This window comes from Paramisgurnus dabryanus, chromosome 19, assembly GCF_030506205.2.
Source record: "Paramisgurnus dabryanus chromosome 19, PD_genome_1.1, whole genome shotgun sequence".
NCBI lineage: Eukaryota > Metazoa > Chordata > Actinopteri > Cypriniformes > Cobitidae > Paramisgurnus > Paramisgurnus dabryanus.
In genome coordinates, this window is record NC_133355.1 from 12088256 (window position 1) to 12114855 (window position 26600).

Below are 26600 nucleotides of genomic sequence, written 5' to 3' on the forward strand. Positions count from 1 at the left end.
TCAATTGTGTATGTTAAAACAGGTGAAAAATCAAATGTGACATTCTGTACTTTTCTATATTCACCTATTCATTATATTCACCTTTCAATGTTTAGATATTTCTTGACTCCACAGCAAACAGAGCAGTGTTGCCATTATTGTCCCAAGAAACTAGGAGAAAATCAGCAGGTTCTCTTATATTTTACTTCTTATATGTTACATCCTATGCTATAAACTTTAAGCTTTTGGCAGTTCACTTAGTGAGAAACTTTGTTAAGTACAAATATTCCATATGTCAGAAAATAATGGTCCCAAGAGCTGTCACTGGGGCAGTACCCTTTGAAAAGGTCCTAATATGTACCATTTAGGTACAGTACAGAAATCTAGACATTTGGTACAAATATGTACCTTTGGGATACTAATATGACCTCTTTAGGTGCAAAGGTGTAGTTTGGCAAAGGGTACTGCCCTATAGCTAGGGACTATTTTTGATTTATTTTCTGACCGTGTAGCCTCTCAGTTCATAAAAAAGTTGTTAAAGAGCCCCTATTTCATTGCTGAAAAACAACTTTATTTTGTGTATTTGCTATAATACAATGTGTTTGTGTGGTTTATGGTTAAAAAACACATTATTTTCCACATACCGTACATTTTTGTAGCTCCAGATTTCACTTTCTTCTAATATGTGCGGATTTGAAAAGCTCTATGTTCATGATTGGCCAGCTAATCTGTACATTGTGATTGGCCTGAATACTTCTGACGTCAGCCGGAAACGTGACGCTCCTTACCATGTTTAAAAGATTCAGTTGCTAACAGGAGTTAACTTACAGGCTGTAAATCCATAGCCGGAGGAATTATGATAATGTCTGTCTTGTCTACATCACCAATCCCAGGAAGTAAACTGTAACCTAAAATCTGTGTGTTTGCTGTAGTCCAAGAAAAGAGATTTATGTTGGAGTCGATAACTCGCGTCATCGTTTACTTTGGGGTATGTACCTTTTGCATATCGTTAACATGTACTTATACACACTTACAATGCAACGCAATGCGCGACGCAAGTGTCTTTCGCTAGTTTCCATCCTAATTTTCACCTTTAGCGCCGCGTTGTTTAAATAGCAAATGCATTTGCGCCCCTTTTGCGCCCATGGGCGTTCTGGTCTGAAAACGAGGTGTGTTCAGGCGCATTGTTGGCGCGTTGCTATTTTGAGGCAACTAAAATAGACTAAAATAGATATTGGATAGCCATACATTTAAAGCAATTACAAGCCTGCTTTTTTACTTCCATGACTAAAAGAAAACATGTTTTAAAGGTTTTAATAAAAAATAACAATTTCAAACAACACAGTGAAAGTGAAAAACAACACAATTATTTAACATTAATCTTAAACTGGGGCTCTTCTTCCTCCGCTTAGTTTTTCAGTTTACAAAGTCCGTCATCTAAATTGGGATTAGACATAGCGCAGCGCAGCTGGCTTTTAAAGGGGATGAGAGCTGAGACTCTCATTGGTTTATTGCACGTTACGCCCAAAATACTCCCATTACAATAGGACCAACCCTTTTCGACCATGCGCTCGGCGCACAAACCATTTTTCCCGTCGTTAAATTAGCAAAAGTGAAGTCGGACACGCCCATTTTGCGCTGTGCGCTTTAGACAATGCGCTTAGATCGTTAAAATAGGGCCCTACATGTCAATAAACGCTTTTAATGGTTTTAGGTCATGCAATGCAGAATGCAGTCAAATGTCTTAAACTACTTATTTCTGGGATCAAATATTTAATGCATAATCCACTTTTCACCATCAGAGGTCAGTATTGACACACAATGCCGTTTCACTCTTGAATTAACTGTGCAAGGCCATTTTTTGATTGAATAAATTGGCTTTAAATAGCTCTACTCTGAAGTACAATAGCAATTAAACACCATAATTAAAAGAGTCATTGTGCTCTATCTATGAGACACAGAGGGCTGTGTGTCCTGTGAACTCTGCAAGCTCTCTGGCTCGCGTTCATTTATTTTATGTTCAGGAAGCTGTAAGAAAGAAGAAACAATTTCACCCTTAATGATTGGTACAGTTCCACTAGAATGGTTTCTGACTAGTTCTGTCTTCCACTGTGTATATGTGTGTGTGCGTGTGTGTCATCGAATATATTTAAATGTGCTGTTTTTTATTTGTAAGCGTTTTATGACTCATCGTAAGCTCTTCAAGATTCCATTAGATTAGATTTGATTCGACTTCCCTTTTATATATTTGTACCGTGCTCTGATATCCCTCTTAACTCGATTGCTCTCAAGAACATCTGTCTGTCTTATGGAATGTGCAGATGTGACCTGTGAGGTTTGTCTTTGGTGACGTAGGCTGTGGAAAAGACACCAAACGCATTTACAATAAAACTCGTGGCTCATTGGTGGATTTTTCATCTCCACCAACACTCTGAAAATACTTCACTGGTTTATTTAAAAAACCCTCTTTTGTACTGCCGCTCTTTGCCTGGTCCTCTATTTATATTAAGTCTCATTAAGATCATATTATGTTATACACCCTGCACGTCTTTCTGCTTCTTCAATGTCTTTAATTTATTCTCTCTCCCTCCTGCGTCAACCCCCTTCAAACCCCTCATTTCAAAATCTTTAGTTGCATAGAAGAGACACATTTAAAGACACCGAGAGCAGAAGCAGGGAAAGACACAACATGAATTGGGTGTAAGTTCAATGGAGGGCAATGTTCATTAAGTTTCCTGTAAAGCTCAATGAGCATGGTACTAAAAAAGCCAAGGTCACAAGTTTAACTTCCAGGGACCACACACTGGTAAAATGTTTACTTTAATGCACTTGTGCTTTGGATAAAGTGTCTGATAAACAGATCAGAACATATTTGTATAATAAATAAAAGGTTCAATAGATAAACAGCACTGTGCAAAAGTCTTAGGCCACCATCACCAGCTTTGTTGTTTTAGCAAAAATTTTAATGTCCATCCATATTTATTTTTCACTCTTTTTAAGATACACATAGAAAATACAGTTAATATTTACGCAAAATTAAACAATTTTCAGAACTAAATGTCTTCTTCAGGCATCAGTCAGTATTTAGTCAGTATTGCTCAAGTGGAAGTTTACCCTAAATACTTGACACTTCAGCTTATACTTTGTTTTTAATACTACAAACACATTTCCTGTATTTTCGGGTTGTATTCTAATAAAAAGACAGAGAAATAATTATATATGATCACAGTACAATTGCAAAAACAACAAATTTAATGGTAGCATGATGGCCTGAGACTTTTGCACAGTACTGTATGTGTTTGTGTGTTAGTTGTTTAATAAAGGAAATGAATAAGGATGAAGATATTTCTTTTTTTTGATTCAGTTCTCTTTGAGGATTTCACTTTAAAATAATAAATAAATGTCTTAATATAATAGAAAGCACATAATTAATTATTCAGCTTTTAACGGTCTTTAAATAAACTATTATTGCTTAAGATTAATTTTATTATTTAGATTTATTTAAGCAGTGGCTCTTTGGCTACATGCATTCAAATTATTTGAATGTAAAAGATCAATTTTCACTATATGACATCATAGCACTACTAATTTGCTCATCACAAATGTGCTAAAATGAACCATAATTTGTTGGTATGAAATTACATATGCACACACTCACCCACACACAGAGATGTGAATAAATTGAAACTTATTGAAAATGAATCTAAAAAAATAAGAATTAACAGTTTATTAACTAAATATAAAATAACCATCCAAGGTTTTAAATGGCTATGCAGAGCGAAATCAGGACAACATATCCAATAAAGGAGATAGAATGCATGTTTAATTAATCTGATTAGATTCAGTGGATCTGTGCCAATAAAGTGATTCACATTGAAATCAGATTAATCTCCTTCCTTTCTGTGGTACACTGCATGAATTTTAATTTGGTGCTGAAATAAGCATGTAATCGCAGAAGTGATTAAGACAACCATAAGGTATCAAGTTGATGGAAACTGGCCACGTTTTATAATTAACTAGGGTTTGTTGTAACAAAGATTACCATGATTTAAATGGTGGTGTCTTTATTTGTTTGTGAAACACACTTTGTCTCCTTTTGACCCGAGCAGGTGTCCAAGGGAAGCTTGCAGTATTTCTTAAACGCAAACAATCTACAAACACACACCTGTGTCCAAGAGGCAAAACACAGTAAGAGTGAGCTATGGAAGGGATGTTGTCTGATCTGAAAGGTGACATATCGATTTGTTTTGAGTCTTTGATGACTGTGTGTGTGTGTTGATATCCAGATTGAAAGGCTTGGTTTGGGACAATGGTCCAAATTCTAAACAAACAGAAAGGCATAAGGTAAAGTATTTAAAAGGTAGCAAAAATAGATTAACAATAAAAAAAGGAAAACTTCAAAATTTCTAACTTCAAAAAAACTTTATGGCTTTTGCTTGGGAGTCTAATCTCCTTGCCATGGAAACCTCTCTGAGGTCTTTATAGCAACTGATGTGCTCTGCTCCTTGAGTTGCCATGGTTTTGTGATTGACAGGTGTTTGAGGAGCCACCGAAAAGAGTAGAAAATAGACCAGAAAAATATTCATTGCTAGTTTACTTTCATGTAAAGTAATACACAGATTCTTCATAGCACAGCTGTCAATCACTGATATATTTCAGGAAGCTGAAACAGTTAAAACGGCTTCATTTGCAGTCGTGACCACGCCACGTAACGCAGGAACTGTCCAACAAACTAATCACAAAGCATTTTATTATTAGTCTTTTTGTATTGAATTGCGTTCCAGCCTCGTAAAGTGTCGCCTCAAGAGTGCCTCGTTTCCGTCTCCCATAGTCTCGACAGATTGCTTCACAATTGTCATAGTTTTTTTTGTGGGATGTCGCCAAGAACAACATCAATTACCATGAATCAAAGCAGTGAGACCTAAACGTACGTCAAGACAATTGCTTTTTCAATTTCTTTGTTAGAACGCTTGAAAATCGTATCGAAGCTGGATGTGACTTAAGATGCTTCAGCTCTTCTCCAATCTTCTTTTGGATGGAAAGAGGAGGAGTGGAACTGGGATGAAGACTGGTGTTTTTATATATTCAAGGTGATTCTGGCTGTGAGCGAGGACACAAAGGAAACCGTGAAAGCATGTGGCTGTGGAAAATCAATAAAACTTCACTGTTAAAGACAATCTCTGTGCATAAAACTACTGCATCCACACCCCAAATACCATCAGATGCACAACGGTGCAGGGACAGACTGATCTCGTGTCAAATCAACAACAACAACAGGTTGAATTTCCAAAATGGACTTTGGTCTGGAGGGCTGTTCAGAAATCAGCTGATGTCAATTTCCAATTAGGTGATCTTGACCTGTGGACGAATTACTATTGGTGGGTGCAGACATGGACATAGACAAAAGAGAAAACAGACTGCTTCATTAAAACAAGAGCATTACAAGTTTCTTGTTTTATGGATTAGTGAGACATTGTTAAACCAGAGAAAGATAAGAGAAAGGTGGTGAAAAAGAGAAAGGGGACAATTGGTGTTTGAGTGGAGAGAAATTAGTTTTACATTCTTATCTCGGACAGCTTTTAAGTCTTTTCTTCAACATAAAGGCTTTTATGTAACATGTTTAAGAAGATACAGAGAGAAGGAACAGAAACAAGAACAGTAATTGCGCACAGTGACTCAGACAATCAGGTGCTTACGTGAATGCGTGCGTTTCTGGGCGTAACTGCTTTTTCAGAAATCAACCACTAGGTATTGAAATAAATTTATAATCTCAATGAATTTATCTTGATTTGTATGTGAATCTCACATAAGTCTTGGTGTTAATTGATGATCTGTACATAGATTTATGTATAGAAATAAACAGAACAACACCATGTCCCCAATTTGCCTGAAGTCTTACAAGATATGATTGGATTGACAGGTTAAAGTCATCGTATTGGTCAGAAAGAGACACAGAAGGTTTTATTAAAGTTATATCGCACCTTTGTCACTGACCTTTGACCCTAAACCTCTCGCCTGAAGGCAAAGCACCAGAGAAAACAGATGTCCCCACAGCATCACAGATCACGTGTGCTTCCAGACTTTATTTTCTTCTTGTGAAAAAAGCTCTTCTTAAAGGGATAGTTCACCCAAAATAGAAATCTATCTTCATTTACTCACCCCAATGTTGTAAACCTGTGTTTCTTTATTATGTTGAACACAAAAGAAGAAATTTTGATATATGATAGTAACCACATAGTTGACATACCCATTGATTTCCAAAGTAGGATAAACAAATACTATGGAAGTCAGTACTTATAAGCTAAAGAACCTTGTTTTACAACAAAGAACCTATTTTGAAACAAAAGGTTTTTGAAAGAGCCATTCAGCCATAAATGGTTATTCTATGGCATTGTATACACACACGGTAACATCTATCTATGGCTGAATAGCCTACAACTATACTGACATGTATTGGGACATATTCTTTATTTATACATAATGTGACCATATTTGCATGTGTGTACAAGCATAAGTGCATCAATGATTAATCGATTTTTGAGGTACTTGCTTTCTAAGCATTTTACCTCCTATTCATTAGCTTCGTGTGATGAAGAGAGAAACAAAAAGAGAGGACCAACAGCAAAATTGACGGTTCACATAATTATCTTTGGCTGTTAAATACAAAAGACAACATTGTACTGTAGCAGCACAGCATTTTTCTTATCACAAAACAGCCTCATTTATCAACATCCAAAAGTATATTATCACTGTTGTCATTTTTATAAATACAGTTAGCCTTTGTATAGTGTCTGTGGATTGTATTGTTTTCTGTAAAGACTGAAAAATACATAAACTGTAGCAGAAAGGCAAGTTACAGGGAGACAAATTTCCAAAAGGAGGGCAAAGCATTGATGTGGTGCAGAGATAGCACTTTAAAAGCCAGCTGCCTGTTGTGGAATGACTGGATGTCTTTATACCAAATATTCAATACAAGGATTTGTGACTCAAGATACACACAGAGGCCAGCCTTAACCCTTTCATCTAATATAGTTTCTGTACACTGTCAACATTTCCTCACCTCTGGAAAAACACATGCATTTTAAGTGTCAAAACATGCCTAAGACAATCTAAAACGCCTTCCATTTCCCGTCCATTTCAATGTTTTCTATTCATTTAGTTGGTATGCATGGTGTTTTGGGGAACATCGATTTCTGAGGCAATTTTCTGAAGAAAGTGTGAGTTGCCAGTGCAAAACTCTCCACCACAATGCTGGAAGTTGCCTTTGTACACAGCTCCATTTCAAAATGTGTGATAATTCTAAAGAACTGTCTATAAAAGAGAAGTGAAAGGTAAAGATTAGTGCATTGACATCAGATCAGAAAACCCTTGTGTTTAGTGTGAAAAAGCGTCCATACAACCTCCCACACATTTAAATGAGCATCAACAAGAATTGCGCGCGTTCCAAAGCAACGATGACAGAGGATTAAACCGTGACGCGGGCTCGCGCGCATCAAAAAGAGTCGCGCTCATTGACGCGTGGGCTCTGCTCTTTATGGCACGAGCGTACAGGTATAAAAGCAAACGACGCACGACTCGAAATCCAGAAAATCGGCGGCGACACCCACTGAGCAAGAAGAGACCTCATTCAAGGCAATGTAGGTTTACCATTTCAAGCTGTTTATTGTATAATTTGGGAAAGAAAAACTTTTTAAGTTTAAGAATCATTCTTTAAACATCTAAAAAGTATTTTATTACATTTTTCATTAATATAGCATGTTTTTATTATTAAAATTATACCAGAAACCATGTCTATAGTTTTCTAACTAGCCAACAAAAACGTCTTGAGCTCGTGTTAAGATTTATCATAGGCTATTATTTTTTAAGTGACTTGATAGTAAGACATTTGTTTTAACGGACCTATGTAGATGAGCACTTTTGCTATGTTGAATCTCAGATGCATCCCAACATGAAATTGTGGATCGGCTGGGCAGCGTGTGCCTTTCTCTTGTTCGTCTGTTTGGGAACTCTTACGGAAGGGTACCCAACAAAACCCAACAACCCTGGAGAGGACGCACCTGCAGAGGAGCTCGCCAAATATTATTCTGCACTAAGACATTACATCAACCTTATAACAAGGCAGAGGTGAGAGTCTTACTATTTCCTTATAACATATACTCAAAATAAATGCATAGGAGTTTTATTTACCATCTCAAATCAATATCTGATAAGAGTAGTTTAGCAAGTATAAAGCAACTGTAAAGTGTTACGCATTTTCCTTGTAAAATTTAGTTATTTATTTCTTTTCAAAAGCAAGGTAGGCTATTATTCCACAGATAAACCCCGCTGATTCTTTAATTAAGTGCGCACAATAGCGCTGTAAATGTATTTCTTTGTGTGTTAAAACAGCTGACCACGTTTATGGACTTATAACATTTCCTTGGTGAATGCATTTCAACTACAATTTTTTAAAATAAAGGGTCCCTAAAAATTATCTTTGTCGGGCTGTATAGCTCCATTATAAACCTTTAAAATCCACAGAACCTTTCTGATGCACAAAACGCTTTTTGCTGTGGTAAAGGATTATAAAATGATTAAAACTGTAAGAACTTTTGACTGTAAGGTTCTTTGTAAAAACAAAATTGGTTATTCTATAGAATCTATTGAAAGAACCTTCTTTGCACCTGTTTTAAGAGTCTGTTGATTTGATGACAAATTCATATTTGTTTTTTAAACGTTGATTTACACAGACACACTCTTAAAAATAAAGGTGCTTAACGATGCCATTAGAACAACCATTTGGGGCTAAATGGTTCCATAAAGAACCTTCAACATCTGAAGAACATTTCTGTTTTATAAAAGATTATTTTTAGTAACAGGTTCTACAAATTATAAAAAGGTATAAGAAATGGTAATTTATTCTTAAATGTATTTCTGTGATGAGCCTTTTAAGCATCTTTATTTTTAACAGTGCAAGTGTCTGCTAAAATATCTTCACAGCAAAATCCCCAGTGTTAAATTACCAGACCTGGTGGTGTCCATATATACGCCAGGAGTGTACCTTTAACACTGGGGATTTTCATTAGGAACAGTGACAAATATGACATAATTAAACAAAATGCCAAATAATATATCACATGAAAGCTTACATCTTTGTTCTGTTTCACAGGTATGGTAAAAGGTCCAGTTCTGATACCTTTATTTCAGACCTTCTGCTTGGTGAAACAGAGTCAAACCCCCAGTCCAGGTAAATTTGTCAAATTTACTCAAGTTTAGACAGCTCCATACCCTTAAACATTGTGCAGATTATATTATTTTTCATGAGAATATTGTGATTATCATCTATTGTGTTTTACTCACCAATTATCAGTTTTATCCGTTAAAGTTATTTAGCTATGAAATTTTGTTCAATGATGAAGATTTATGTCTTTGTTTATACACAGATATGAGGACAATTTGGTGTGGTGATCTCAAAAATTGTGTTAACCTATTAACATCCATGTGTCATCCTGTTAACTATTCAATGCTATGGCAATCAGATGTCATACAATTGAAATCCTCAATGTGAAGGACCACAGCCACACTGAAAACACAGAAGAGCATAAACCTTAAATGATTCAATAAGAAAATCTATACAACTAAGCCATCTGTGTTCCAGCATACAGTATATAGTTCTGTTACAGTCTTGTTGAAGTTTGTGCTCTCTCTAGACTCATCAAAGATCAATCAGCCATCGACTGTACAAAGACTAACTGTGTGTATGCCTATTGTGTCCATTGTGTCCCCAAATATCAAAGGAGAACATTATTGACTGTACAGTATAGCGGTGATAATAAAATTCACTCTTTGAAGGAGTTTGCCTTGTTTTCTGTTCTTCTTTCTGTAAAGGCATGTCAGTCATGTTCAGGAATATTGCTAATGTAATAGAAAACAAAAGGAATGTTGTTACAAGTGGACAGGAAACTATTATGAAATGTGTAATTCAGACTACAAAAACCATGCATTGTGTTTAAAGCCCTATTGTTCTTAGCCTGAATACTGTCAAACAGTTTTGTATTGCAAATGAGGAATTTAACCTGTTGTTTAAATACTGATTATACTCAAAGCTTGTTTAGATGGTCAAATTGGAGCAAACTGTTTTAGAGCTAGCTTTACCAAACACAATAAAAAAAATGAATTCATATGAGTGACATTGCAGTTAGTTAAAGATGACCAGTTTGTGATTGGTATATGCCATAATTCATCATTAGGTCATATTTAAAAAAGAATCTTCTTTATGATTTGTGGACTGGTATTAAATGGTTCCCTTTAATGGCGTGAAGTGAACAATTATTGGCGGTTCAATATTTCTGACTGTTATAGTCGTGTAGCCTACATATTGGGTATGATCAAAATACCATACTACCAAACTACTTTTACAGTTTCTGCAGTGCACATACTGTGCATGGCATGTGAATTTTCTCTTTGCATATAATTACCTTCAATATTTGCCATATATTTCGAGGACTGAAAAACTGCATCCCACAATACCATGCACTAAACTTGACCTTGTCACTGTTAAAATACTGTCTCTTAAAAATCACTCTAAAGTGATTTTCAGACCAGTTTATTTTGTGATTTGGTAATGAATTTATCCGTGCTAAGGAACTAGTCAATACCCTAAACTATGCAAAATGATTTAAACTGAAAAAGGTTTACACATACCAAACAGTGTTAACCCTTAATGACCATAGTCTGTTTATCAAGGACTATACCAACAATGCTGATCAAAGCTTACCTATTTATCAAAAGGCACATGAATCATGTGTAATTTTTTAGGGTTTCCTTGCCCTTGCAAGCACCTGCTTCTTGCCCAAAAATGACAGGTCACTAGAGGTTTTATGTACAGGGGAATTGCACACTTTGTTTTAAATTACGGATGCACATTTTAAAGCCAAAGCCAGAAATATCATTGAGTGGAATAATTTAAATAAGAAAAAAAATTGTTAAGATTTTGTCTGACAAAAAGTATAAATATTCTGTGTCAGTTAATAGTAGTTAAATATGGTACCTACTAATATAATAATACTTATGGACAATTACACTTATTTTACAACACATAAAATGTATTTCTAGCTCCATTAGGAAATATCTCACCAGACACCCAACATCTCCAGATTACAGAAAGGACATGTTGAAGAAAGGGCGCCCTCTTGTGTATAATCGTTTAATCTCCTTTATGTGTCCTGGCTTTTAATATATATAAGCTTCTGACATATTATCCATTTTGTTATATCATCAGAAAAAAAATACTATTGCAAGCAGTGAATAATAAAGGCATTAATTGTATCAACAGAACCACTAAACTCGTCTCTCTATTTTTTTTAGAAAGGGATATAAATACCAAAGGTGGCACGACTAACTTTGGCTGTTAAATAAAATGCAAATTGTTCGGGAAGAGATTCATCTAAGTTGTTCTGTGTAAACGAAAGGTTTTGGTTGGTGACTAGTAATTGTGTGTTTCTTCGAAGCGCTTAAAAAACAAACTTTCTTAATTCATACTTAATAAAGCGCGCACACAACTGAACCTTTCATTATTGTTTAAACGCATAACCACCACAAGGATACAGTAATCTCCCGCGAGAAGGGATGAATTCATACCGTACTCTGATTGGTCCACGCACCTAACGTCACGGAATAGGGTGGGGCTTAGCGTGTGATTGGCATTGTGTGTGTCCGAATAGTTAGCCACGGGACGGACGACAACCAAAAGCTTTGAAAAATCTGACCGGGACGACTAGAGAGGACTGAAAATAACCTTGCAAATAGAAGGTGAGTGCAGATATAATATTATTTTTGATGTGTGTATAAAGGAAAGTTCTGCTTTATTTAAACTAACAATGAATGTCCACTTTGGAAGACATGACTTTGCCATCGAAGTCCAGCCCCCTCGAGCTGTCCTTTTTTAGTGTGCGTGAATTGGGTTATATGTGCACGCGCAGGGTTTGTCTGGAAGGCACCGGTTTTCGACTGATGAATGATCTTTCTTCTGTATGGATGTCACAAGTGCCTCTCCCTATCTATCCAATGTCCTGATATGGTTTACGTAAACCAGGTTAAGTCTCCGCGCTTTGAATACATAACAAAAATGGCCGCGCACGTGAAAACATCTTTGTAAATAAATATTTTGGATATCCGTTTACTATTGTTAGATTGTTTTCTCTTCGTCCTGGTGCTGTGTATCTGTTTCCGCTGGTGTCATTCATTTACTAAACGTCCCGCGCGGTTTTGACGGAGCGGAGATCTTCTCAACGTCCTTTTTAAACGGGCACGCGCTTCTTTTACATGGGTATATGTGATGTAACGTAGTCATCAATAACTGTTAATCAAAGTGATTTTTGACTTTAATTGTGGGTTTTTAAAGATTTTGTGTTCAGTTAGACGAGGAAGCGATCAATGTTTCTGCGCATTTACGCTTTCAAATGTTGACTTCAGATAAGGGGGCTTTCAAAAAAGAGTTCTGCTCAAATGAAAAACTCGTATAACATTTTCTTTAGCTTACATTTACATAGTGTAATCCAACTCGCACCCTGGCCTGTGTAAACATTTCCTGTGGGAAGTGACCGGGGAATCCCTCAACGTCATTATGAAGACTTGGGGTTCCGAAGAGGGCGGGGCTTCGATTATCTTTCAAGGATTAAATGTCTTTACATAAACAATATTTTTTACCTACGGTTGTGCCTGTGAATATAATGAGTAGATTTTGCAAATACTCTTTAAAACCTTCCCCCATGCTTAATGTTTATCCTATAACACAAACGAAAACGCATATACAGTGATGACAATGAGGAGGAGGAGGATTGGATAATTGTTGCTGTGGCTTTTTTCTCTCGTAAAACTTAGTACAATCAACATAATCCTCTTGTTTGTAAGATGCTTCATACTGAAAAGTGACCTAAATATTCATATGTCCATGGTTTGGGAGTGCTTAATATTCCACATTCTTTGTTGTCATTGTGTGCGCTCCATCAAATCCACTAATGATCAAATATTACTCGAGACCTAGGCAGCAGGACAGGCTGTGGAAATGACCCGGGCTCTTGGCAGTAACAGGTTGCCAGGCCTCCCTTCTTGAAACCCATCATTTCATAAAACTAGTAACTTGTTCATGTAGAGAATGTTCAATAAAACACAGAGACTCTCTAAAGCTTTCAGAAGTCCCATTGGAATCCATCTTAATTTAACATGTATGTACGCCATCTATTTTTTATCTTTCATGCATAGCACAAACACAGCATTATAGCTGAAAGTGCCTATAAACTTGATTTTCCTGCTGACCATATCATATAGTCATAATAATAATACATTAATTTATAAATTATGCTATAGTACCATACCAATACCAAAATAAACTCAATAGAAACACAACAATGCTTTTGCTTAACACAACAAACCAGCCAACTGCCTTCTTCTGACCTCAAATGACCCTTGCGCACAATGACCTCAGTGTGTGCAGACGAGGGTAGCAGTGTCAGCCTCCATCCTGACCGACAAGTGTGTGTGCATGATCAACGTTAAATGATCTTTCTTTCTCAATAGAGTTGATGCTCGGCTGGGGCAGTGGATGAGAAGTGTGTAACAGCACGGGCAGGGAGCAGGAACAGCATCGGCCACAAGTGAGTCATGTGTTTGCCTAAAGGACAACATGCTTGTATGTGTGCTTGTGTGGGTGAATGACAAGTGCTTTGTGTGTGTTGTGTTTCTTCTCATCATCTTGATGTTACTCGTATGATTATCTTGCATCAACAGTATTAGTGAATGTGACATTGTCTTCACAACTGGAGTTTCAGTGACCAGCAGCCATGACCACAGCAGGTAGAGATGAAGTAAGCAAGAGAGACACTGAGTGCTTATCTGCCTTGCAAATTATATTAAGTCATAAATATAATATATTTAGAGGAGATTTATAAGCTGGTTCACACAGTTCAGTAAAGATTGAGCTTGCAATTTCATGGCCGTAAATCATTTTTGTTTTTGGTATAATCTGAATTCACAAATTCCTTATAAAATGTGACCCTGTTATGAGATTTGGAGTATCAAAGTTATTTCACATTCATTTCGATCTTTGACATGATCTTACTCAGTCAATATTAAATAAGGCTACATTTTCACATAATGTTCTTTATTTAGGATAATTTTAATAAATAGTAAAAAAAATCTACTGGTTGTTCATAAATCTTGATTCGGATTGCAAATGTTTCAGTCTGTTTTTAATAACCAATGGAATCCCAAGTCACTAACCTCAATCTTTACTGCGGTTAAACTAACTGCTGCTAAGAGTTCAATGGTCTTGCCAGTACTTAAATCTCTGTATTGTGTACACAGCTGCACTGTGTACTGTTGTAGACCTATGAACTTAAGAAAAACTACTTTGAAAATGGGTGCATGATTTGTGGGACAGAAAAGTACTCAGTCTTTCTAGATATAAACACAGACATACTAATTTATTGATCTTTTCACCATTAGCCCTTAATTAATGCTAACACAGAGCAAAAGTTTCCTAATCAGTTTTTGCTGGGAAATCAAATCCTGCATTGGGGTTTGTTTGAGTCGGTGTCTATTAATTCAATTACGTGGGACCAGGAGGCAAACAATCGTTTTGTCTTTCCTACAGATACATTCTGCTGTTGCTGCAGGCTTATAGTGGTACTGCAACACCCCATGTCTCAAATGGTTAACTTTGTGTATGTATATGTGAACCTGAGGCTTTGAGTTTAGTCTTTGAATGAGCACATTTACATTTATCCAAAGTGACTTAAAGCACATTCAAAGTATATGTTTTATTAGTCTGTGTGTGTTCCATGGGAATTGAATATATCATGTTGCCAATGTTAGCGTAAGGTTCAAGAAATGCTTAAAGAGCCGATACCTAAAAAGATAATAGGCTTTTAGCGACAGCAGAATGTACCTAAAGGCAAATGATGCTATGCATGTTCATGGTCTGTGTGCTACTGTGTGTACTAATTTGATTTGTTTTCTGATATTTTCAGTATAAAAACTCAAAGACAAAATGTATAATTTCTCACTTGTTACTGCTTAAATTCACTTTCTGCTTTCTTGTATCCTGTTTGTCCTGTTTTGTCCAGTAAACATTTACTCTTGGAAGTAAAGCCCCATCCCTAAAACCGACATCACTGGCGTGAAAGCAGTTCATACTTAGCATGTGAATGATACTGAAATAAATGTACGAGTCGTTTACACCCCTGATTTTTGGACGTGCCATTTCAGCCCTGCCCCAGCAAGCTCATAATGGACTCTGTAATCCGCTGTGGTCGTATTGAGATTAAAATCTGGCTCAGATTTACAAATCCATGAGTAAGGGGGGAGTTATGGGTGTGGGGGGAGGGAGAGTTGGATTAGGGAAAGATCGTATCCTCTTATGACAACCATGTGCATGGATGCCTCGACAAACTGACCTGAGATCAGATTAGGCGTTGAAGGGAGTTCAGCATGTAGCGCTTGTATGAAAACAGCCATTTGGATGAACGTAAACCTTTCACACACAATGTATACATATAATAGGGCTGCACAATAGTAACCAAAAGTGCGATATATGCTAACCAAGTACAAATTTGACATACAATAATGCATTTTTTAATATATTTTTATAATTTGTGTAAGTAAGGCAGCTCTAACATGCATTATAGTCTGGGATTAGGATAAGACCTGTCCAGGAAAACTTAAAAGTAACAGTGACGGTAACAAAATTGACCATTTGTAAATTATATTGACTATGATTGATACACATTGTGATATTTGAGTGACCAAAGAGACATCTTTAAAGGTTTGTAATGGGAAGGGGGCGGGGTCATCTATAGGTTAGTCCCCCTGTTGCTAAGCTTATATAAGGATACTTATATAAGATCCACTGGGGGGCTTAACGGGCAAGGGGCTGTCTCTCATGTGAGGGGCGGAGTCTGAAACAGCAGGAGAGGATTGTGAGCTTAGGGGTTTGGTGGGAGGGCCCTGTGTGTGTGCGTGTCTATGTCAAAGTAAAGAGCGAGTAAGAGGATCATTGTATGTATATGTGTCCACATCTGTGCTTGGTTGATGTCTGGAATACTCTCTCTCTCTTTGCTACCTGTCTTTGCCGCTTTTTTACAGCACGAGAGTACAGCGTCATTTCTGTTGTGCTTTTTAATGTATAAGCCACTTTTTTTTTGCTGTGGGCAAGCCTAAAGTAGCTTTCATTTAGTTTGAACAGAGCAGATATGATTTTAACTGTGGCCGAATTGTTCATAAGTGGAGCAGGTTTAAACTCGAATGCTGGGGGGACTGGAGAAAGTGGGGCGGGGGTGCTCGAACTCGATGAGGGAGCAGATACTTCCGGAGGTTAGAAATATTTTTCATATATTATCTTATTTTAACATAACATATACTCTAGGTGAAACATATATATTTTTTTCCGCTGTTAGAAAATGCCTTACTTTAATATGGAGGGGTGTAACCAAAGCAAGAGCTAATGAATGGGTTGCCAGGTTGTGTGAATTTGTGCCGCTCTGAGCATGTGGAGCAGGTAGCTTGTAGCACTCATTGACAGATTTACATTTATGCATATACACTTTTAGTCAAAGAAACTTGGTTTGCATTAAAGCTAGTGATGCACCGATGTATCGGCCGCCAATATTTATCGGCCGATTTTTGATGAATTTGAAACCATCGGCATATCGGCAATAGCATGAGAAAGGCCGATACCGATTGTTTATTAATTAACCGCATAAAGGCAATGAGTTGCATGTCTGTTGTTCAATTAAAATTATTTAATGTTCTAGTACACTAAACTTAAGCACCGACAGAAAACCTTTGTTGAGCTGGCTCATATGCCTTGGACAATGAAAGAAACAGACTGCACTTTAGTGGGGGAAAAGAAGTCCAACTTTTTTTGAAGTATCAATATTTATACTCTGTTTAAAGCAATAGCACTGGCATTATTTATGTTTATTAAAGAAATATATAAAAAAATAAACTAGCTAATAGACCAACTGTATAGTATTGTATACAAGTGTTTAATATCGGTATCGGACAGAAGTTGTCTGTTTAAATCTGTATCGGCCCAAAAAATCCTATCGGTGCATCCCTAATTAAAGTAGGGATGCACCGATTGGATTTTTTTGAGCCGATAACGATTTAAACAGACAACTTCTGGCCGATGCCGATACCGATATTAAACACTTGTATACAATACTATACAGTTGGTCTATTAGATAGTTTATTTCTGCATCAAATTATTTTTACTGAACATGGATTGGATCTAATTAACATTCAACTGACCAACATAATAAGAGAGGCACAAATTAAGCTAAAACAAATATAATAAGATGGCATGACAACCTTCAAAGGTGGTTTTTGCTATTCAGCATTAATTTTATTAACAACATTAACTCATTTGTTACATATAATGGATTTCTTTATGCAGTTAATTTATAAACAATCGGTATCGGCCTTTCTCGTGCTATTGCCGATATGCCGATTGTTTCAAATTCATCAAAAAATCGGCCGATAAATATCGGCGGCCGATACATCGGTGCATCACTAAATTAAAGCATTACATTTTATTAGGTATATAGCCTGGAATCGAACCCAACCCTTTGAAAAAGGGAGTCGGGCTGAGTACCAACACACTTGTAGCCAATCAGCAGTAAGGGGCGTGTCTACTTACCAACATCGTTGCCTGGGTTGGGTATGTGTGGGGCGGGTCTATCAAAAGAAGGTCCCGATTTTATTGGGGTAGGGGCATGTTTGTTTAGGTTTTTTCAGATATCAACATTGGCTTTTAGCGATCATGCACCCCGCCTTTAATAAAAAACTGAATGTTGCCAGATCACTTGGAATTCAGGCAACACAGAGATATTTATTTGATTTCCAGATGTACAGCTTTTTACACAGATTATGGTGAAATACTGTCAAATTTATGATAAACTTACAATAAGTACAATACAGCATTTTGAGTCCCTGAACATCACACTTTAAATGTGTGTCTATTGTCATACGTTTTTTTTTTTTTTAGTGGGATGATATGACTTTGTGCATGAAATTTTTTGTAAATGAGTTGTGTAATTAAACCACTGGGAATGTTATAACAGCTTACGCCAAACCTATATTTTATCTGTCAAACACTTTAGTAGTGTCTCTAATTAGGTCTTCAAACCAAACGTAAATGTTGGTTACAATGTCTGACAGACAGCAGTTTGTGTGCACACATAGTTGGTTGATGGTTGCACTGTTAAGTTTTTATTTGTTCCTCAACTGTTTGTTACTACATCAGTTCATCCATTATGTACTCTGTTCAGGCAAATCAAGGGACGCCCCAGGGATGTTTCTCTGTGACACATTCACAATAAAAAATAAACAGTGGTACAATGTCAAAGCCGGCTGATGCTTGTTATTTGGCTGCTGGAGCGTCTGACCTGAATTAAATAACAGGAATTAAACCAGGTTAAATATTGATCTGTTGGTTTGGCCTACTGTTTCCTGATGGAGAATACATTTACACACACACACACACACACACACTGTCAGATGGATTATACTACTGCAGGCTACACTTAACTTGGTGCTTGCTTAAACTAGCAAAACGTGTGTGTAGATGAGTTTGAGATGTGGATGGTCTTATCATTTATATCTTCACATTAAAAATATTTTATTATGATTATTATTTATGTTAAAGCTTGGAAATCAGTATGATTAAATAAGGAAATGTACTCTTATCACTGGAACAGTACCCTTTTAAAAGGTCCTAATGTGTACCATTTAGGTACAGATATGTATACACTTGGTACCAATATGTACCTTTGAGGTACTAATATGAAATCTTTAGGTACAAAGGGGCACTTTTTGCAAAAGTAACACCCTGGTGACACCATATGTACTTTTATTTTAGAGAATGTGGCACAACAGTGTGTATAGCTGAGGAAAGTGAAAAGTAAACAGTGATGCCCACCATACCTCACCCAGTTTTACACACAAATAACACCTGTTTCACACACTGTAATGGTTAACACTTAGAAAATGATCTCGGTGGATCAAATTAATGCAACACACAAGGACTGATAAAGAGATGAGACTTCTGTCGAGTCATATTTCAGACATCTGATATTCTGATGTTTAATCTGCAGGTTGCCTTTGACTCTGTATACTTGCCGTGTTGCAGGTGTGTGTTGTAACTGTCTCTCTATATATGCACAGCTATGCAGCAGGTGTTGGAAAACCTGGGTGAGCTGCCCACCACCACCGGGGCCAAAGACATTGACCTCATCTTCCTCAAAGGCATCATGGAGAGTCCTATTGTCCGCTCACTTGCCAAGGTAAACTGTAGACCAGGGCTCTTCAAACTGGGGTTCGGGGACCCCCAGGATTGTTCTAGAGGGTCACCCAGAAAATGTCACAACACAGAATTTTTTTGTTTATTAAGTTTTTATCTCGCAGTTAATGCTTCATACATTCCAGAATATTTTATATTTGCTTTGCATCTTTCTACTGTGTTTTTATTATTAAAACCCCTTTTTTTACTGGGAGTTGTAAGTCAAGATTCCTCATAAAACTGCTATGAAACAAGATTTATTTTCAAAGTTGCCGCAGTATAAATAAATTAGAATTAAAAAAAATTTGGTTTCAGGTTTATGGGTCAATGACGTGACGTTAATTATTTTGTATTCATATAAATATGTCCGTAAGGCTCAATTAAATGTAAAAGGGTTCAAATTTCAGAATTAATGTGCATATTATTTCTGGTTTTATTTCATTTTGAAAGAATATTTGGGGGATAATTGCAAAAATATCAATGTGGTGTAGCTGGTCTGTGTCAATTGGTGTAACTACTATTTTTTAAAATAAAAATATATTCATAAAAAATGTGGAATAAAATATAATGACATAGTTTAGTGTAATATGATTTTTTACATACATTTTTACATAATTTGTCAAAGATTATTAAGAAAGCAGAGCTGTTTTCATGTCCGGACAAATATTACAAAAACGCAGAAAAAATTACATTTAGAAAAAAATGTTTATGAATACGCTTTCATGCCATCAAGGTGGATAAAATATTTAATATTTCTCATTCTTTGGTGAAATTGGTGTTTCACCATTTGATATTTTCAGGTCCACTCAGTCTTAATTTTCATAAAAATGGTTGCATAAAATTAACATAAATACACTGTGTGCATTGAAATAAACCTGATGCATGATTTTAAAAAGATTATTTTTTTTAAAGATTTTTGAATTTCTTTTGCCAAACCGTTTTTGTCACTGACCCTTATACATCCAGCTTTACTCTAAGTGTAGCCAATAATAAAAATTTGTAAATTGTTATATATCTTTTATAAAGGGGGGTCCCTCATCATATTTGGGGGTCCTTTGCATCATAAAGTTTGAAAACCCTTCTTTAGACTTTAATCCAGTTAATAGGTGAGACTTCAATTATACTGAATTAGGACTGATTTGAAAGAGTCAAATAACTGAAGTTGGATATTTTTGTGCCTGAATAACATGTATTTCTGAATATTTAGCCATTAAAATGTTCAATCAAAACTGTTTCATCCAAAAAAGCCAATGTGAATGAATTGATTAGCTATTCACGCGTGTATCCAGGCTCACGAGCGTTTGGAGGATGTTAAACTAGAGGCAGTGCAGGAGAATAACGTTGAGCTCGTGACTGAGATTCTGGATGACATCAGCAGACTAAGCGTACGCGATGACAGCGCAGAAGAACTTTCCAAAATCCTGCTGGAGCCTCACTTTCAGGTATGTGCCGTCCTTCTCATCTTGTCTCGTTTTATCTCGTCTTGTCTCGTCACATCTGCATTATTTCGTTTTTCTCTTCCAGTCTCTTCTAGAGGCCCATGACATGGTGGCTTCTAAGTGCTATGAAGCTCCGCCCCCTCCTGAGGTAACAAATGATGCGGCAATAAACAATGCTCTCATGCAGGCTGATGCGGTCAGGATGATTGGTATCCGCAAGAAAGCAGGAGAACCACTGGTGCGTGAGTGTAATATATTGATGAACTTGCAAAATTGCTTTCTATATGTGTGTAAGCATCTGAATGTGTCATCAATCGAATTGCCCTCTCGCTCAGGGTGTGACCTTCCGAATGGACAAGGGTGACCTGGTGATCGCTCGCATCCTTCACGGAGGGTTGATTGACAGGCAGGGTCTGCTGCATGTGGGTGACATCATAAAGGAAGTGAATGGGAAGGATGTTGGCAATAATCCCACTGAGCTACAGGAGATGCTGAAAGAGTGTAGTGGGGGGATCGCCCTAAAAATTCTGCCCAGCTACAGAGATGCTTCAGCACCAGCACAGGTACACACATATACATACATACATACATACATACATACAGAGATGCAGAGAAATATTTGTCTCTGTAGTGACTTACAATGCATTCAAGCTATACATTTTATCCGTATGTGTGTCCCCTGGGATCGGACCCATGACCTTTGTGCTGTTAATGCAATGCTCTACCAGTTAAGCTACAGGAACAATGTAGGACTCACAAGTAAACCTGTACAGTTGTGTGTATACCGACACATTATTTGTACGTCCCCAGGCTTGCATTTGGCCATTTTTGAAATCCCGTGATGCTTTGTAGTAAAAGAAATCCCTGAGAGCCTATTAATAACACTCGACATGTTATCTGGGACAGGACACGCGTACACGCAAATTCAATCTCATTTCATGGCTCCTGATATTTTCCCTCTCTCAATGTGTACGCATCATATATTTATGGGTTTCAGGAAGGTTTTCAAAAGATGAAAACATAACAATGGATTTGTGACAGTACTTGCATGTCTGTGGATCTAGATTATAAAGTAAGGTGCTCAATATATTGTGGAGTAACTCACTTTTTATGAGATATTCTTTATTTTTCATTTTCTAACAAACAATGAAAGGTTCATATGTTAACCCCCATGAATAAATGGGATTTGGGAGTGTGTCAGTTGAGTCATCTGCAAATTGGTTTAGGTCATAATTTCATTTATATAACTGAGTTTGAATAGTACATTGAATAGAGATAAAGCCTCCACAACTGTTTCATTTCCTATCATTCTCTCCGCCAGCACAACAATGATTATATACACAAGGCATCAATTACACATCCAACGCACAACCTTTGCACCACCACCATATCTATGCTTCTTTGTTGGTACTTTAAAAAAATAAAGAAATATTTATGCAATGGCCCAGCATGTTTTTATTCTGGCACACATCACATAGTTATTATAACTTCCTATGAAAAAAGAGGGGCAAATATATAAGAAACACTTTTTTAAAGTAATTTTCTGATTATTCACTGGAGATTTACTACATTAGTTAAAATGACAATCATGCTGAGTGCTTTTTGGATGAAATGATTTTGGATTTCCTACTTGTGTTGTCTCACAGGTGTATGTGCAACCACATTTTGACTACAATCCAGCCAATGACAATCTGATTCCGTGCAAAGAGGCGGGGCTTGCTTTCAATAGAGGTGATATCCTACAGATTGTGAACAGGGAGGACCCAAACTGGTGGCAGGTTTGATTATCCTGTTTTGTTGACCTGCTCTCGATTTCAACTCATTTGCATTGATCTGTTTGTTTGGATCGTGTTTCATTTGGCATATTGTTTTGACTAATAGGCATGCCATGTAGTGGAAGGAGCTACTGGGCTTATTCCCAGTCAGTTTTTAGAGGAAAAGAGAAAAGCGTTTGTTCCTAGAGACCTGGATGGAACAGGTAAAACATTTAAACACTCACATAAACATTTATTTTAACGTACCATAGTTTATTAATAGCTTGGTATTAGGCCCAACCGTCATGAAAGTCTGACATTGTGTTGACTAATAAGGCATGAATATGGTTAACACTTTAAATTCTTGCATGGGATGGATACACACACATTTGTCCATTTACATAATAACAGTGTCTACATAAAATTGTACTGCTCTCTTGTGGCCAAATATAGTGTTACATGTCTTGCTCGGTTTCTCTTAGGTATTCTGTGTGGGACATTAACTAGTAAAAAGAAGAAAAGGATGATGTATCTTACTGCTAAGAATGCAGGTAACCCCTTTAGGTTTTCAGATATCTGAGATGTTTTAAAGGGGACATATCATGAAAATGACTTTTTTCATGTTTAAGTGCTAAAATTGGGTCCCCAGTGCTTCTATTAACCTAGAAAATGTGATAAAGATCAACCCAGTAACTTAGTTTTGATAAACCATTCTCTGCAAGCATGTGAAAAAATAGGTCATTGAAATTTGGCTCCCCTTATGATGTCAGGAAGGGATAATACCGCCCCTTAATTTGCACTATCTAACCACGGCACTGCCATTTAATGCAGAGATCAGTTCATTTGCATTAAAAGGACACACCTAGAAACGGCACATTTCTGCTCACACCTACAAAGTGGGAAATTTAACATGCTATATAAATTATCTATATGGCATTTTGAGCTAAAACTTCACATATTTACTCTGGGGACACCAATGATTTATTATACATCTTTAAAAAGTCTTGTGAAATGTCCCCTTTAAGAAACTGACATTTATGCATATATATGAAAGATGCATTTATTAATATATTACAATGTCTATGCCTTTTTTGGAATACAACGTTTGATTTATTTTGTCAAAATTTGTCTTGTATTTTACTCATTTACTCAAGATTCACTTTTTGTATTTGATGCAGGCTTAAAATGACGGTGAATAAATGATGCCTGCATTTATATTTTTGAGTGAACTATTTCTTTGATGTATGTGTCTACCAGATTTCTGATTGGTTGTTGTTTCATATTAACTGTTTTATAGAGTTTGACCGGCATGAGCTTCAGATCTACGAGGAAGTAGCATGCATGCCACCATTTCAGAGGAAAACGCTCGTTCTGATCGGAGCACAAGGAGTTGGGCGCCGTAGCTTGAAAAACAGACTTGTTGTTTTACATCCCACCCGATTTGGTACAACTGTACCTCGTGAGTACATGAACTCCCATTTAACCTTGAATATATCAACAATAATAAAAGCAACAGTTAATGAAAAAAACAACCTGTATATTTGTGACCTTGAAATTCAGACTAAAGTCTCATAATCTAATTTTCAATCTTTGACATGGCCTGACTCAGTCATTTTTTTAAGACGTAAAGGTTATATTTTCACAGAATGTTCTTTTCATTATGTAGGATGATTTTATGTACCAAACCACGTAGTAAATCATAAATATGACTTTTGCTCTGTGTTTTTTATTCTCTCTTTCTGCCTGTTTTACATTTCCATATCTTAGACACATCTCGCCGAGCCCGTGAGGATGAGCGAGATGGACAGTCATACAGTTTCGTAACACGCTTAGAAATGGAGATGGATATAAAAGCCGGACGTTATCTAGAACATGGAGAGTATGACGGCAACCTTTACGGTACAAAAATCGACTCTATTCATGAAGTGGTCAACACCGGTCGCACCTGCATTCTGGATGTGAATCCTCAGGTGAACATTATTCCTTCTTTAAATTTCTCTAAGCTGTTAATTATACATGTATTACATTCACATGATGTTTGTTTATAAAATTGTGAGTTTTGCTAGAAAAACATATAAGAAACCTTTAATTTATTAACTTACCTTTGGATTTTTCTTTGGGTTCATCTGAAATTAAAACAGTTTTTAAAGGGCACCTATTTCATTGTTAAAAATATTTTTAGGTATAATACAATTTGTTTGCATGGTTTATGATTCACAAAAAATTTTGTAGCTCCAGATATCCCTGTCTTCTTGAAACGCACTGATTGTGTACAAAGCTCATCGATCTGAAAAGTGCTGTGATTGGCCTGAATACCTCTGACATCAGCAGGAAATGTGACGCTCTTTACCATGTTTATAAGATTCGCTCACAATGCAATGCTAACAGGAGTCAACTTACAGGCTGTGAGTCCGAAGCGGGATAAATTATGATAATGTCGGTCTTGTCCACGTCAACAGGCCAGGTTTACTTAACTGTTGCCTACAATCCGTGTGTTTGTTGTAGTCCAAGAAAAGAGATTTGCGTTGGAAACGATAACTTTAATTTGTGGTTTGTACCTTTTGCATATCATTACCATGTACTAATACAGACTTACACACCAAAGGAAATGTAAAATTGTGACCATAGGTGCCCTTTAATATTATATAATGCAAGTTTATGCTTGTATTATGAAGGAATGTTAACATATTTGTCTTTCTGGTCTTTCCTCAGGCCCTAAAACTGTTAAAAACAGCAGAGTTTATGCCATACGTGGTGTGCATCGCAGCTCCAGAGTTTGACACGCTGAAGGCCATGCACCAAGCTGTGGTTGATGCTGGGATCGCAGCCAAACAACTCACAGTAAGTCCTGACCACGGCTATAGATATGATCAATATGAAAGTACGATAACTTTGAGGTTATGAGCAATTTCTGCAAATGAATAGGATTATAGCTTAATTTACAGTAGTCATGAAACAGTCATGTTTTCTTCATTAAAAGTAAATTATAGTATCTGTGTTTATCAGTGTCAACAGCACGACGTTAAAGGAATTCATGTTTCTTACAGGATGTCGACCTGAAGAAGACTGTAGATGAAAGCGCTCGTATTCTCCGGGCTTACCGGCATTACTTTGATCTCATCATTGTCAATGATAACCTAGACTGTGCATTTGAGAAACTGCAGTCGGCTGTTGACAAATTTTGCACTGAGCCACAGTGGGTTCCCGTGAGCTGGGTTTACTGAAAACACCTTCATAAAATCACTGTACGTGTGTGTGTGTGTGTGTGAGAGAGAGAGAAAGAGAGTATATGATGGATCTGAGGTGAAGTGAAGTAACATGTTTGGACTGACCAAACAAATGTTCAGCATCGCAATCGCCCTAACCTTTTATTGTGCACACAATGCAAATTTTTTTTACTGAAAAGTAAAGGGAAGAGTACTACTTATTTATTGTATTATTTGTATGTTTTTTTTTAAAAATATATTTCTATTTGTGACATCTTTGGAGCTTGACGAAAACCAAACGAGAAAACGAAAAATTGACTTTGTGAGGCCATATTTTTTATTTATTATTTCTGTTGTTTTGTGGCACCTAAACGTCTGTGATGTTTCAGTGTATTCTCAAATGAAGGACTAACCAGACAAAGTGTAGCATGCCAAGGGCTCATATAGGACAACTGAACCGAACTGTTTACAAACAACCTGATTTCTTAACCCTGTTTCCCCAACTGTATCATTGGCTTGTTCTCATAACCAAAATGACTTATGCAAACATTCATATCAATGTGTAGTTAGTTTTATATATTAAATAACCTGTTTTTTAACTTTCATTTACAGAGTTGTTGTTTATGTTGTGCATTTGGCTCCACATTGTTTCCGTGACCACAATTGTTGTTTTTGTGTGTGTTTTAAGAATTGAACAAACTGCACTGTTGATTTTAGTAATACATTTTTGTTTCTTTGTTCTGTTATGTTGCAAAATCACATGACCTGCCAAGTTTTTGTTAATGTACCTGTGTCTTTATGTCAACAATACCTCGACAATACTGCAATAAATAAACGAACAATGTTATTCATTGTTCCTCTTTTCTAGATGATGATAATAACGGCACAATCGAATAACACAGGC

General features: G+C 36.6%; 2 protein-coding genes across 4 annotated transcripts; both read left to right on the top strand.

The window, feature by feature from the left end:
• The first annotated feature begins 7461 nt into the window (after positions 1-7461).
• Positions 7462-9813, top strand: npy (neuropeptide Y). Its single transcript, XM_065282265.1, has 4 exons — positions 7462-7616; positions 7916-8103; positions 9128-9205; positions 9402-9813. Exons 2-4 carry the CDS (start codon positions 7916-7918, stop codon positions 9424-9426), a joined length of 291 nt encoding a protein of 96 aa, XP_065138337.1. The 5' UTR covers positions 7462-7616; the 3' UTR covers positions 9427-9813.
• Positions 9814-11634: 1821 nt separating this feature from the next.
• On the top strand, positions 11635-26543 carry pals2b (protein associated with LIN7 2, MAGUK p55 family member b). 3 transcript variants are annotated; one of them, XM_065289242.2, is made up of 14 exons: positions 11635-11769; positions 13537-13613; positions 13747-13823; positions 19183-19301; positions 20587-20739; positions 20822-20974; positions 21072-21299; positions 22383-22514; positions 22618-22714; positions 22973-23041; positions 23788-23949; positions 24258-24460; positions 25203-25331; positions 25538-26543. In XM_065289242.2, the coding sequence occupies exons 4-14, from the start codon at positions 19185-19187 to the stop codon at positions 25712-25714; spliced, it is 1620 nt and encodes a 539-aa protein (XP_065145314.1). In that variant the 5' UTR covers positions 11635-11769; positions 13537-13613; positions 13747-13823; positions 19183-19184; the 3' UTR covers positions 25715-26543. The 3 variants fall into 3 exon arrangements, with proteins under 3 accessions (XP_065145314.1, XP_065145306.1, XP_065145323.1); XM_065289234.2 differs by having other exon boundaries at positions 13747-13812; XM_065289251.2 differs by lacking the exon at positions 13747-13823.
• Positions 26544-26600: the final 57 nt, after the last annotated feature.